Source organism: Myxocyprinus asiaticus, chromosome 33, assembly GCF_019703515.2.
Source record: "Myxocyprinus asiaticus isolate MX2 ecotype Aquarium Trade chromosome 33, UBuf_Myxa_2, whole genome shotgun sequence".
Classification (NCBI taxonomy): Eukaryota; Metazoa; Chordata; class Actinopteri; order Cypriniformes; family Catostomidae; genus Myxocyprinus; species Myxocyprinus asiaticus.
This window is the reverse complement of record NC_059376.1, coordinates 44,079,262-44,094,513: the sequence shown is the minus strand read 5'-3', so window position 1 is coordinate 44,094,513 and position 15,252 is coordinate 44,079,262. Positions and strand designations below refer to the sequence as shown.

The following is a 15,252-nucleotide window of genomic DNA, read 5'->3' as shown; positions in this document are numbered from 1 at the left end:
TGTGCATGCAGATTATTTGTGATATTTTCAGAAGATCCTGTCTGCAGGTCCTGTAACGAACGAGCGAGTAAACGGTCTCAGCTGCATAGAATATTCATAAATGTGTGTTCAGCTTTCATGAATATTTACTGTGCATTGTTTAAAGTTTCATTGGTGAACACTAACATGTAATTCCTGTTGATGTGTTTGAAGCTGATGGGACGTTACTGAAGCTCTGTTCCTAATTCATATCTTTCCCTCAGGTGTGTATGGAAACTCACCCAGTGCCTGTTTCATCGCCAGTGACGGGCACTCGCTCAGACTCTATCAGGCTGTTATTGAAGCCAAAAAACTGCTGAGTGAACTTTCTAACCCGGACATCTCTGTAAGACACATCCACATTCAGTTCAAGCAGGTTTTAGATAAACATTTCAAATAGAAGAATTATACATGTGTATCATGTCTTATTTCCCAGAAATATGTTGAAGTGTTTAATATCATCAGTCAACAATCTACGGCCAGACCAGGCTGCATCATTGAGCTGGACGCCATCACTGACTTTGTACGTATAACATCCACAGCACGTGCACCATGACACTGTGTCCTAACCAGACGTGATGAGATGATGAGATTACAGAGACAAGTAGGGCCGGGCGATATGAAGAAAAATATCGTGGTGACAATATAATGTGTCAGTCATTTGAGATTTTGCTATATCATGCAGGGCTTCGTTGCTGAATGCAATTGGCATGCATAATATTTTGTGGGCCGATTCTGAGCGTTGTATACTGTAGCCTATATAGCGGAGGATGCAGCAGTCCACCGTGATCTGACACACTCTGCCGGGACAGTGTCACTGTGATCCAGACACCTGAACGAAAGTGCGCTTGACCACACTGCTTATCTGTACTTCTCCATCATTTGATAAAGTCAAGAAAATGAAGAGGAGCTTGTTATTAAAACAGGTGCATCATCTGTGGTGTTGGTTCACAAAAACAGACAGAGCAGAAAAATGTAATCAGCAAACTGTGTTGTGCGACAATAATCTCTCATAATTGCTCGAATAATTGTGAAATCCAAAAGATGCACTCCGCTATGGTTTTTTTGTTTTTTGTAAGAAGTGTTTATAAATATATTTTAAATGTATTTTCTGCAAGACGTGTTTTTTATTTTATTTGGGTATTTATTATAAATTATGTAATTTCTTCATTGCATTGGTTTGAAAATATCTCGAGTTTCTTGCGGAAAGTTTATAATAATAATAATAATAATAATAATAATAATAATTACGGATCCCTGAACCACAAGGTGGAAAAAACTTAATTACGGTGAAAAAAAAAAAGTGTCTCAGTTCCTTCCTGAGCCTAAGTCTTAAATTGTTTTTCTCTCTTCAAAATGTTTTTTTTTTTCTCTCTTCAAAAAAGTGCATGCGGAATGGCATCCGTTGTCGTGTAGGCTAGGCACCACCCTATAAAACGACTCCTTTGCGCCCTCCCCCTGTCCCGCCTTTCTCTCTCGCCAACACTGAGTTTGCAAGTGCACATGTTAGTTAAATATGACATAATGTGTAATATAGTAAAAATACTATCTTGAGATATATAACTTTATCGTGATGAAAAATTACTCATGAGATTTTGGTCATATCGCCCACCCTTAGAGACAAGCAATTTGTCTGTCTACACTTAAAGGGAACATGTACAGTTATGAGGGGTGGGACCAATAAGTGCTTGCAGTGGGTGGGGCTACCATGCAATGCTGCAGAATTTGAAACCAAGCGACGGATAAAATGTCCTGTTGCTCATCGCTGGTCACAGTCACATGTGATTAGGACAAAAACTCGGTTGAACTTTTAGTGCTTGTTGCTTTATTGCGTCGTTGGTTTAGGACTCCAGAATAAATGAATGAACTACTTTTAATCTAAATGCAATTATTTGTGTGATTTCCCAAAGTGCTCTAGTGTGACACTCTGTTTCACAGCAGGGGAAGGAGACGCAGCTGTTACACGTGTTTGAAGAGGACCTGATCTTGGGAAGTGAGAAAGCAGATGATTGTTTTCTGGAGTCTGGTAGGAAACAATTCTCTCTGATAATATCACAGCGTTCATTGTGTTTCTGTGTGATATTATGAACTCTTGTTTTTTTATTTAGTTCCCAGCCGGACGATCTTCTCTGCTCGGTTCTTTCTGGTGGTGGTGGAGATCACGCAGAACGGCAGATCACTGCTGCATATGTGGCATCTACAACTAGACACAGTTCCTGTTATTATGGGTTTGTTAAATATTTTATTAGGAAAAAGTTATGATATAATACAATGTATCCAATAAAGTCAACATGAAACGGCATTCACAACCCATTTGTCTTCTGTAATGTGACGTCTTTCCATGTGAAACTGAATATTTTGAGAAAAATGTGGAGTGGGACTTGACTGTATCCATCAGGAATTGATTGGATCATTATAAGTAGCATTTAATTCCAGAATGGAGCCTGACCTGAGTGAAAGTTTTCTAAAACAAATGGTTATCTGGCTAGTTAAAATTATACAAAAGTCTGCGTGGTCTAGGTGATGTCATCAGAAAAGGAACATCATTTCAGAGGCGGAGCATGTCATTATATTTTGATGAAATGTGTATGCCATATGTCAAAATATGTTGTCATGAAGGTAACATTTGGAAAAACAATCTATGATGAATTGTGCACAATCAGACACATAAGGAACATTTATTAGGACAGTAAATAGGGTCCAATTTGATTTCATGTTGACTTTAAACATTTCATTGTTTCCATCAATTGAACAGACTTGTTTCTAATCTTTCAGAGAAAGCTCGTTGTCCTGCAGAGAGAGTGACTGTGTCTCCATCACCTGTGAACTGTTCACAGTTTAACTTTGAGATGCTCAGCTCACCATCCACCCAGAAATCAAAACTGAACACGTCCAACCTCCAGAGTGCCTGCCGTCTCACGCTCACAAACACGAAGGTTTTCAGTCAGGAGCTCGATCTTCCAGAGGATGTTGAAGTCATATGTATGACACCTGCTGCAGGTGACTGTACACTACATATTGTGCCCTTGATCCCAATAAAAAGACAGTAGTGTGCTGTGTGATGTGTATACTTTATTATACACTACATCTGCTATTCAGTTTGTGACACACTTGGCACAATGTATGTTTTAAGTATTTATCTAAAGGGTTATGCTTTAATGCTTGAAATTAAAGGGACAGTTCACCCAAAAATGAAAATTCTGTCATCATTTACTCACCCTCATGATATCCCAGGTGTGTATGACTTTCTTCAGCAGAACACATTTGAGCAGCTCAGTAGGTCCTTAAAATGCAAGTGGATGGTGATTCGACTTTTGAAGCTCCAAAAATCACAGACAGTCAGTATAAACAGTGTCGATATGACTCCAGCGGTTAAATTAATGTCTTCTAAAGCGACACAGTTGCTTTTGGTGTGAAAAAATATCAATATTTAAGTACTTTTTAACTATAAATCATCACTTCCGGTAAGCTTCATGAGAGCGCTGAGTTCAGGTGGTCTCTCGTGTGATGTATTCGCGTTGGCATGTTAAGGACGTAATCTCACGTTCTCCTCTCGGTTGAGACATCCAGGATAAGCACACAAACACACCATTATGAGTAAAGAAATGGATAAATACAGATCTAAACTAAAACCAACGAAGCTTCTGTTCAGCGTTCCTCCTCCTCACTTGTAAACAGCGCTGCTCTTCTGGCTGTGATGCACGTGTGTCAGTTCTAGCGTGCCAATGCGATTATGTCACGCTCATGCCGCTGCTTACCGGAAGTGATGGTTTATAGTTAAAAAGTACTTGAATATTGCACCAAAAGTGATTGTGTCCCTTTAGAAGTCATTAATTTAACCTCTGGACTCATATGGATGACATTTATGATGACTGTCTGTGATTTTTGGAGCTTCAAAAGAGAAATCTCCATTCACTTGCATTATAAGGACCTACTGAGCTGAGATATTTTTCAATTTTTCTTCAAATGTGTTCTGCTGAAGAAAGAAAGTCAAACACACCTGCATATTTAGCAATCCTGAATGACTGAATGTCATCTCATATCATTTGTCAAAAAACTTTATTATTATTATATAAAATGTGGAAACTGGTAATAATTAAGAACGAGTAAATGTGTACAAACTTGACTGGTGGTGTACAATGCTTCAAAATCAACTTAGATTACCTGAAGAACACTGTTTCTGTTACAGGTCACTTAAGCTCTTCGTCATTGCAGCCAGCTGGACGTGCTCCGTATCTTCTGGCCACGTCCTGTTCAGACGCTACGGTCAGATTCTGGAGGTGTAGCTCTGTCTTTGACCCTGAAACCCCTGGAGAACCTTCATACGTGTGGCAGGAGTGGCCTCTGTATGTGGAAGAGGGTCTTCCCAGCAGCAGTGCTCTCAGTGTGTCTGGACAGCTCATGGCTCTCAGCTGCTGTCACACCAGTAGAATAGCGGTCGCGCACAGGGCTGAAAGAGCGCGTGGGGGCACTAGTGAGCCTCTCATGCATGTGAGTATATTCCAGTGTGAGTCCACGGGCGGCTCTCAGTGGATACTGGAACAGACACTTAAAGTTAGCGTATCTTGTAGCCAGAGTAGCAGCTACTGCGATGGAAGCTTGATGGTATCGAGTATCAAAGATGGTTTGGTGGCTGATAATGATTGCTTAGCTGGCGGCAATAAGCAGCAGGTGCATTTAGACTGGGTTTCCCGAGAGGATGGCGCTCATATATTAACTGTGGGTCTGGGGTCCAAACTATACATGTATGGGATGCTTTCAGGAAAACCTCCTGAGCTCGGCTTGTCCGACAGCAGCCATGAGCGCTGCTACTCTCGCCTGGTTCTCCTGCGAGTGGTGGATCTGGTGTCATCGGTCGAGGGTTCGCTACCCATTCCTGTCTCTTTGTCTTGGGTGCGAGATGGCATCCTGGTGGTCGGGATGGACTGCGAGATGCACGTCTACTCTCAGTGGCAACCGCCGGCCCCACTCAAACCTACAGTCACCACTGGTGAGAACAGCATCCGCACTAGTAGCGTGACATCTCTCAGTGCTGCTGTGAAACAGGATGGACTGAGTCAAAATCTGCCTAAAAAGACACTCACCAGGTCAATGACTAGTTTGTCTCAGAAGCTCAGTGGAAAGAGAACGATGTACGACCTCCCTGCTGAGATGGAGGATTCCGGTTTGTTTGAGGCAGCTCACCACCTCTTTCCCACGTTACCTCAGTATCATCCGGTACAACTGCTGGAGCTCATGGATCTCGGGAAGGTCAGACGGGCCAAAGCCATCCTATCGCACCTGGTGAAGTGCATCGCTGGAGAAATCGTGTCTCTGCAGGACGATGGTCTGGAGCGTCGTCTGAGATCCCTCACCATTAGCGCCAGCGGAAGCACCAGCAGAGACCCAAAGATGTTCAGCAAGAGTGAGAGCTCAGACTACACTGAGATCGACTCGATCCCACCCCTGCCGCTGTATGCGCTATTAGCTGCTGATGTGGACACAGCACCCACAGCGCATACGGACAGTATGAGCGGACGCGGAACCTGCACGTCCAGCCGAACAGACACTTATGACGAGCTCTTCCAGGCCGCAGCCATCTGCGTGGATGACCTGGATCCATTGGGTGACGATGAGGAAGATGCTAATGATAAAGTCATTGATCTGTCCAAGTACAGCCCCACGTTTTTTGGCTCTGAGCACGCTCTGGTGTTATCTGGACACCTGCTGCACTCCAGTCTGCCAGGCCTGACTCGCATGGAGCAGATGTCTCTGATGGCTTTGGCTGACACCATCGCTTCCACCAGCACAGATATTGGAGAGAGTCAAGGGAAAGGTCAAGGTTGGTATGCTCTGCTGATGATTGTTTGTAGTGGTGTGTTACGATGTGCTGAATCTGGTGTTCTTCAATAGGTGGAGAGACTCTGGATGATTGTGGGCTGAAGTTTCTACTGGCTGTTCGGCTACACACTTTCCTCCTGACCTCTTTACCTCCAGCTCATCGAGCTCAGCTCCTCTGTCAAGGTACAATCACAAGCTTGTTCAAGGCAAAATGTTATTGAGTATCTGAGCTAATATCACCCTCTGTGAAACACTACATGGCCAACAGGGTGTGTACACCCACATTTAATTAACAGGTTTGGCTATTCCAGCCATTTACACCTTGCAGTCATGTGCGTCTCCACTGTGATCGGAAAGAGTTTCCATTTCACTTACTCACGCAAAATGGAAAATGATACTTGCATGTTAGATCAGAGGCATTGGTAACTGAAACATTGTATTTTAAAAACATTGATGGATAATTCAGATGCTTTCCAACACTAAAGGTATCTCTCTCTTCTTTAGAAACATTTCCATAGTAAAGGATGCTAGTAGTGGTCTGAAAACAGGCCAGTAAGTGTATTCTAATTAATTTATTTTTGGGATATTGTTAATTAAATCGAGTGACAAGATCGCAGGACCGCAGTGTCTGTTGTGTTCTAACATTTACATGTATTAATTTAGCAGATGCTTTTATTCAAAGCGACTTTCAAAATGATGAATACGGCAAAAGCGATTCATCATAAGAAGGCAATAACATGAAAAGTGCTGCAATACAAAGTTTCAAATTGCTCTGAGAAGTACAATTAGGGAGGGAGGTGAGAGGGTGGTGAAAGAATGAGTGAGAATTGTTGTTTTTTATTAAGAAAGAAGACGTGCATCGGTATGACTGGTCAAGTGCTCGCAAAAGAGATGTGCCTTGAGATGTTTCTTGAAAATTGTTAGAGAATCAGCTGCTCAGGTGGACTTCGGAAGGTCGTTCCACCAGCGAGGAATGCTGGAAATGAATGTCAGAGAAAGCGATTTTGTGCCTCTGTAAGATGGCATCACAAGGTGCCATTCACCCACCGATCGCATGCTTCTGTAGGGCACATAGACTTGAAGTAGTAAGTATAGATATGGGGCACAGAACCAGAGGCTAATCTGTAAGCTAGCATCTATGCCTTAAACTGGACGCGATCAACTAATGGCAGCCAGTGCAGTTCGATGAAGAGATGCGTGATTGCGCATTCTTGGGCTTGTTGGAAACCACACACTGGATTAATTGCAGACATTTTACTGTACATGCAGGAAGTCCTCTCAGAAGAGCATTTCAGTGGTCCAGTCTTGATATGACAAGAGCTTGGACAAGGAGTTTTGTAGCATGCTCTGATAGAAATGGTCTGATCATCCTAATGTTGTACAAATCTGCATTATCAGGCTTATCTTTGCGATGTGGTCTGTGAGGTTCAAATGATCGTCAGACACCACCCCAAGAATCCTGGCTGTCCTGGATGGTGTAATCGTTGACGAGTCTAGCTGAATATTGAAATGATGTTGTATAGCTGGGCTCGCTGGAAGAACGAGAAACTCCATCTTTGATAGGTTGAGGAGGTGGTATTTTACCGTCCAGCACGAGATGTCACCCGCATAGCAACGATAGGAAGAGCCATGTGCCTGAATGACAGATCCTAGTGGTGTCCTAATAAACAAAAAAAAAAATAAGAACCTGCAACACAGCGCTTTAACAACGGACGAATGTAGCAAAACCTCATTACACAATGAATGAATTACTTGCGTACTAGTTTTATCCAGATAATAAAAACACATTTGCATTTTTGAATGTGGTTAGAATACTTTCCTGACCACCTCCAAATGTGGTTTCGGTGATCCGATCACAATCCAGTCACAAATCATCTTGGCTGCATTTACACCTGACATACCGAATATGCATGTTAATGTAAGTTGTGAATGGGGTCTTTGAGATGAATCAGAACACCCAACTTTAGTGTCTTACCTCACTTAATGCTCTTGTGTCTGAATGAGAGCAAATCACCAAAGTCATGTTCAGCATCTAAAGTGGAAAGTCTTCCCAGCCTATGGTTGAGAAATTAAATGTTCAGCTAGCACATATGAGTGTTTGGGTGTCTGTATTTTTGGCCATGTAGTACATTTAGTGTTAATTTGAGTTTTGAAGGTTTTGAAAGGTCTTCAGACTGTCAGTAACTGAGGTTCTGCTGGTCTCCAGGTTTGTCCACCAGTCATTACGCCTGGGCGTTTCACTCTGAGGCAGAAGAAGAGTTACTCAACATGCTCCCAGCTCTACAGAAAGGAGAGGCAACTTGGCCGGAGCTCAGAGCCATGGGTGTGGGCTGGTGGCTGAGGAGCACCAAAAAACTTCACAGATGCATTGAGAAGGTTTAAATTATTATATATCTGTAATAATATGGTCTAACCTGTTTTATTTGCAGAATACAACGATTATCAATTTTCCCAGATTTGTCAGACACCTTTCTGCCATTTAGAGTGTGTTCCTGTGCCATTTTTTTTCTCTACTTCCCCAACACAGTTTGTCCATTCTTACCCTAAATTTTACTCAGATCATCTCTCATAAACATGATCAATTGGATTGGCACCATTCTCCAGATATACCTGTGGTGGTGTGAGCAAGAGATTGACACAGCGGGTAGGGCATCAGGCCTCTGAGAGGCATTTATTGGAAATAATAATAAAGAGAAAATGTCCAGAAAGGGAAATAAAGTGTCCATGGGTTAATTAATGTCCAAAATGAAGGGGGAATCTGTCGTCCTCGTAGTGATTGGGGCTTTGTGAAGGATGGGAAGTGACTAAAGGAATGGTCCAGGACATGAGCGGGGTCCAATGGCCATGGCGCACTCCCCTCCGTGGGCCATGGTGCGAGGGGCGGCAGCTTTTGTGACAACCTCTCTTCCCAAGGGCCGCAAGTGTGAGGGGAAGGCGGCCCGGCATCCATGCCCGTCGGCCGTGACGCGAGCGGTACTCCCTGACGTCTCATCTAACCCAACTCCCTCGGAACTCCGGTGCAGTACCCTCCCTGCTCTGCTCCTAGACCTGCGAAGGATGGCAGTGTGTGCACACAAAGAGATAGAAACCAGCTCCCCCAGGAATGGCGGGTTCTCTGCTTTTTAATGACAGTGGTGATGAGGCTATATTCGACATCAGATGTGCCTCATCATCCGCTGTTCAAACGAAGCTCATTAAGTTGCACCTCTCCTCTCTCCAGCCCACTCCCATTGTGAGCCTGGCTGAAGAACGGCCCTTAGATGCGGGGCGACGATGACGAGTGGGAGGAGCAGGTCATTCCGCCATATACCCTAATGAAGTCATTGTCTAACCCTAAAGTGTCAGAGGAGGCTCTTATTGTGGGCCTTGTTCAGCTACCCTCAATACTGTATAAAGTTTCCTGACATATAATCCGGAAACTACCACTACCTGTTTCGTTGCGCACCATCTAGCTGTTTTTGAATGCATAGAATGCATCCTGTGTGAACGCTCCCTTAGAGCTGAAGTGTGTCATTTCTGCCCCACTAGCGTCACCAAACAGCAGATATTTAACAGCTTTATGAATTTGCCCTCTGTCTGCCATTGGTTGAACAAACACATAATCCCGCCCCAAACTCATGCCATTGGTTGAGCTCATTTCAGGGAAATAAATCTAAAAGTGGTTCTAGTTGTCTCAAAAAAATAATACACATCAGCTTTAATATAGCTCTCTGGAAGTAAAAGGCTGATCACTTGACTTGTGCCAATATGGTTAGTTAAGTTTCATTTTCTGTCTTGCTTGTTTTACTTACAAAATACAATTCTATTTAATAATCAACGATGTTGTATCTTCTACCAGGTAGCAAAGGCTTCTTATCAGAAGAACAACGATCCATTAGACGCAGCCTTGTTTTATCTTGCCATGAAGAAGAAAGCTGTAGTTTGGGGACTGTACAGGTGAGTGATAAAGCATGATTCACAGGTATATACTGTAGTGTCACCTGACAGCATGACTTCAGTTCACTGAGATCTTCTGTGTGTGTTGAAGGTCTCAGCACAATGTGAAGATGACCGCGTTCTTCAGCAATAACTTCAGTGAGGATCGTTGGAGGAAGGCAGCGCTGAAAAACGCCTTCTCGTTGCTTGGAAAACAACGTTTCCAACATTCTGCTGCTTTCTTTCTGCTGGCCGGATCCCTCAGAGATGCTGTTGAAGTAAAACATTTTTATAATTGTCACTATTTCTTATGTGTTGATTTGTTTGTCCTTGTGACACAGCAGTTTAGTGTCAATCTGAAATTTAGTTCTAATTTTGTTTTCATTGTACGGTGAACTCTCATCTCAAAAGATCAAGGAAAATCAGATTTTTTAATTTGTGGATATAAGTTGTTGTCTTGTTACATTCTCATAAGATTTGTATGTGTAAGTGTTTGATATGTGACTTATCATATCTTCCAAACATTGTCAGGTTTGTATAGAGAAGCTTCAGGATCTTCAGCTGGCTCTGGTCATCTGTCGGCTATATGAATCAGAGTTTGACACATCCCGCACCTACAAAAGAATCCTGCAGAGACACGTTCTTGGTCATGACCATCAGATCCCGGCACATCAGGACCCGTTCTTACGCAGCATGGCCTGCTGGGTGTTAGATGACTACAGCAGTGCGCTGGACACTCTGCTTGAACAGCCCAATGCAGAGCTGGCCAATCAAGGTGAGATATGATAAGAAGTTTTCACAGTAGAGCTTGCAGTGCAGATCTGAGTCTCATTGACGTCAGAGTGGGGTTCATTGGATTGGTGTGAAAACCGTTTTCCAAACTTCCAAACTAAATGCAAGTCCACCTGAAATGGGAATCTGGAGTTTGGTTCTTGTGGACTCCAGAACAGTTCGGAGTCGTGGAGCAGTTCAGCCTAATTCGTGGAAATGAACTGCTATTGATTTACATATTTGCATCCTTTACAATGCCTCTGCAGCTGACAGATGCAAGTGCTGTTCTGTGTGTGTTATGTTTTAGTAGAAAAACCAAAGGGACAAGAAATTTGGTTAAAAACTAAAGCAAGCAACCTTTTTCAGTGTTGCCACCTGAGTAAAGCCGTAGTCACACTACACTTCCAGCTCCATTCACTAATGATGAAACGCATACAAGCGCAGGAGACTGGAAATGCAAGAAATTTTGCATACTGCTGTGTACCAAATTTCAAGTTTGGCGACCTTTGTAGGATGAGAAGATGGAAACGTCACACACTGAACTTTTGGCTCAATTCAAAGAGTACATACTATTTCAAACCTTTGTGTTTCTAGAGTTGCAGGTAAGTGGGTTGATGGGATATATTAACATTTTGAATGTAATATTATATGTGATTTATTATTTATAACTAGAAGCCCTCGAACATGACATCGTATCCTGACTGTTGTGGTGTCCACAATAATTTTGCAAGCTTGAAGCCTAGTATGACCGCGGCTTTACAGTGGTAAAAAGTTGCCACTTGTCATGTTGATGAAACAAATGTACCACGGTTTGGATCCAAATACTGTGAAATGTGTGACCACACTAAATATGTGAAAGAGACCTGTGGGAATTTTTTTTTTTTATTCTGTTCAGAATTCTGTTCGACACAGTCAACCATCAGATCTTACTATCCACCCTCTCTACTCTGGACATTACAGGAACTGTGCTTGACTGGTTTAATTCCTATCGCTCAGGTTGGTCCTTCAAGGTAGCCTGGAGAGGTGAGGTGTCCAAATAACATCAGCTACTTACTGGGGTACCTCAGGACTCAGTGCTTGGGCCACTTCTCTTCTTTATATACACAACATCACTGGGACCCATCATTCAGGCACATGGCACGCTGATGACACCAACTCTACTTGTCTTTCCAGACCAACAACACCACGGTGACTGCTCAAATCTCTGCCTGCCTGGCAGACATCTCGGCCTGGATGAAGGAACACCACCTGCAACTTAACCCAGCCAAGACTGAGCTCCTCGTCTTTCCTGCCAACCCTGCTGTTGAACACAACATCACCGTGCAGCTGGGTTCAACTACAGTAACACCTTCCAAAACGCTCAGAAATCTAGGGGTTACCATCGATCTCAGACTGCAAGATCATTTAGATTTACACTCTACAATATCAGGAAGATAAGACCCTTCCTCTCTGAACATGCCACACAACTGCTTGTTCAGTCAATTGTCATAACTAGACTGGAATACTGTAACGCTCTCATTGCAAGCCTCCCTGCATGCGCAATTAGACCCCTGCAAATCCAGAATGCAGCAGCACGTCTGGTCTTTAATGAACCAAAGAGAGCACATATTACACCACTCCTCATCTCTCTTCACTGGCTGCCGGTTGATGCACGTATCAAATTCAAGGCTCTGATGCTGGCATACAGAACAGTCAACTGGGTCTGCTCCAGCATAACTAAAATCATTTCTGCAGAGCTACGCGCCCACTAGAAGCCTGTGGTCGGCTAAGGAATGTCGCCTTGTTGTACCTACACAAAGAGGCACCAAAACACTTTCCCGGACTTTCAGCCTCATCATACCACGTTGGTGGAATGACCTTCCCAACTCCATCCATGAAGCTGACTCACTTTGTCTTCAAAAAACGACTAACAACACATCTTTTCCATGAGCACTTAACCAGTCATTAAAAAAAAAAACATTTCCTTGTTGCATTTTAATCTGTTTTGAATGCTATTCTGATGCTAGTGAAACTTTGTAATACAGCACTTTTCATACCACTGTCTCCTTAAGATGATTCACTTATGTTTTCCTCTTTTGTAAGTTGCTTTGGATAAAAGCGTCTGCCAAATGAATAAATGTAAATTATGTTCTTTCCCTCTTAAGTGTTTCCATAATGATGAAATTGAATTTCTAAGTGTAAAGGAAGTTCTTTGTGTGTTCTGTTTCAGGAAGCACAGCCACATCTCCCTGTTACCCTGATATCTTTAACTTCTACACATACCTCAGATCTCACCCGCTGCTGCTCCGCCGACACTTCTGCTCTTCAGATAAAGCTAAAGTGGGTCTGATGGCAGAGGGCCGTATGAGCGACTCCATCAGCCTCCTCGAGAGAAAACTGTTCTTCAGTGCTGCTTACGCACACTTACAGGCCGGCTGTCCCATGCTCGCTTTGGAAGTCCTCTCCAAAATGCCAACAGTTGTTAAACAATCAAAGATGCACCTCGGCCAGGAGAACTCATCCCTGTCATTGAATGGCTCTAAAGAACTTGAGAAGCACAAAGATCAGGCCTCACCTCTAGACTGGTCTCAGCCGGTTCTCAATGGTTTTGAGTCCATGTCTGATTTTCTGTCTTCACCCATAGAGCATAGTCAGTCTGATTCTGTACTGAGTTTTGATTGTAGTCAGCCCTCCGTGAACCTGCAGGATGAGTCGCTGGAGCTGAAGTGGGACAGTGAAAAAGACGACTCTGATGAAGAGGAATCAGGACTGGCGATGAAGACCGTCCACCCCGAGAACAACAGTGTCCCTCTAGAGACTCCTGACGCAGCGTCCACCTCCACAGATCATGTGACCGAAGAGTCTCTCACCCTGACGGACGACATCCTCGCCGCTCGGCTGAAGTTCAGCTCCTGTCTGAAGATCCTCACCACAGAGTTACGGACGCTCTCCACAGGCTACGAGCTGGACGGAGGGAAACTGCGCCATCAGCTGTGTCACTGGCTGGAGCGAGAGGTGGCGGCCCTGCAGAGGTGCTGCGGGTACAACCCGTTTCTCCAGCAGCTGTCTGAAGGCATCTCGGCAGACCTTGGTCAGAACGGCATTGGAGATGATCTGGAGCTGCAGAGCAGGGAAGTCCAGCACAGACGCAGACTCTGGCTGAAGAGGAACCAGCCGCTACTGCGCATCTTCCTCAGTTACTGCAGTTTGCATGGGTCACATGGAGGAGGTCTGGCATCGGTTAGGATGGAGCTCATTCTGCTGCTGCAGGAGTCTCAGCAGGTAACATGGGCTTGTTACAGTTATAAGGTGTGTTTTCCTGGAATGTCCTCCTGGTTCCTTGTGGATTGTCCCTTTGATCCTGCAGTTATTGTGTTGCAGCCCATATTTGTTTCGGCCATGTTTGCAGCTGGTATTAAGACCCGTCTCGAGTGATCTGATCACAAGTGGAAAGACAAGACACATTACAGTTACACCTGGTATTTCCATGCGTCTCTGATCTCATGAGTACATCCATCACTCTCTACGTCAGTGGGTTACTGCGTGTTTTATTTTAGTCCAGTTTCATGTGTGGATGTGTGTGCTCCACGTTATTGACATTTACTCATTTACATTTATTTATTTAGCAGGCACTTTTAACCAAAACAAAATGTTACCTGCTTCATCATTTTGAGTCAGACTGACCCAGAATCTAATTTTGAGCAGACACATTTTTATGCCCTAAAATAAAGGAAGCTATCAGCTTTCTAATGATATCATTTTTTTGTTTATATTCTGTTGTCGAGATATAGTAATTTAAACCTTGTTTTTTTACAAAATGAACTAAAATTTCAGACATTATTGACTGAATCTCTGGATTTATTCAAGCATACATTAAATTAAGACATAAAGAACAGTTGAAGTTAAAAAAATATAATGCAGTGAACTACTCTTGCATGTTCAGTGCACACATGCGCATATTAAATCATTCAGTATCTATATATCATCAATGCGGGCTCACAAAGCACACTTAAAACAAAAACAAAAAGCTGGATAACCATGGCACTCTTATTAATTAAAAAGCCTTTATTATCTCATGGCTAAATACAAAAGTTAATACAGCTCTCCTACGCGATTCGGCATGAGCCTTCCGCAGGGAGAGTAACATAAAACATGTTCTAGTGTTTTCACTTAGGCATGCACCTGCACACACACACACACACACACACACACACACACACACACACACACACTGTTGATGGAGTTGCTGCGCATTCACTGACATCGAAGTGGTTAAATTCTTTGAAACTCCGTATCTGTTGTCACAACTCTTACAGTGATATTTAAAATTTAAGCCATTTCCTCTTCTCTACATTTATGTAAGCTAACAAACAATTGACATCGGATAACTTTATTGGTGTAAATGTACTGTTAGGTGAAAGTTGTTGATGATATTGCCAGTTACACTAAAAAATCAAGTGTTTGACAATTTCACATTTTTCCAAAAATGACCGATTGAGACTTCTGACATATTTTAAAAGAGCACATCACAAAATCTCTTCATGTTGACATCATTCTTACTGAAGATGTTCTGTGAACTCTTGTGAGTGTGTGTGTGTGTGTGTGTGTGTGTGTGTGTGTGTGTGTGCACACACACTTGAAGTCAGAAGTTTACATACACTTAGGTTGAAGTCATTAAAACTCATTTTTTAATCAGTCCACAGCTGTCATATTAGCAAACTATCGTTTTGGCAAGTTGTTTAGGACATC

General features: G+C 43.1%; 1 protein-coding gene across 1 annotated transcript in view; it reads left to right on the top strand.

Moving 5' to 3' along the window:
• The window catches only part of LOC127423836 (dmX-like protein 1), a 58,367-nt gene that overhangs the window by 19,555 nt on the left and 23,560 nt on the right, over positions 1 to 15,252 (top strand). Inside the window, 12 exon segments of the mRNA XM_051668466.1 lie at positions 243 to 364; positions 455 to 541; positions 1,957 to 2,044; positions 2,127 to 2,246; positions 2,794 to 3,018; positions 4,208 to 5,839; positions 5,911 to 6,021; positions 8,045 to 8,214; positions 9,677 to 9,774; positions 9,866 to 10,031; positions 10,285 to 10,528; positions 12,734 to 13,785. Of these exon segments, the coding sequence (XP_051524426.1) occupies positions 243 to 364; positions 455 to 541; positions 1,957 to 2,044; positions 2,127 to 2,246; positions 2,794 to 3,018; positions 4,208 to 5,839; positions 5,911 to 6,021; positions 8,045 to 8,214; positions 9,677 to 9,774; positions 9,866 to 10,031; positions 10,285 to 10,528; positions 12,734 to 13,785 (4,115 nt within the window).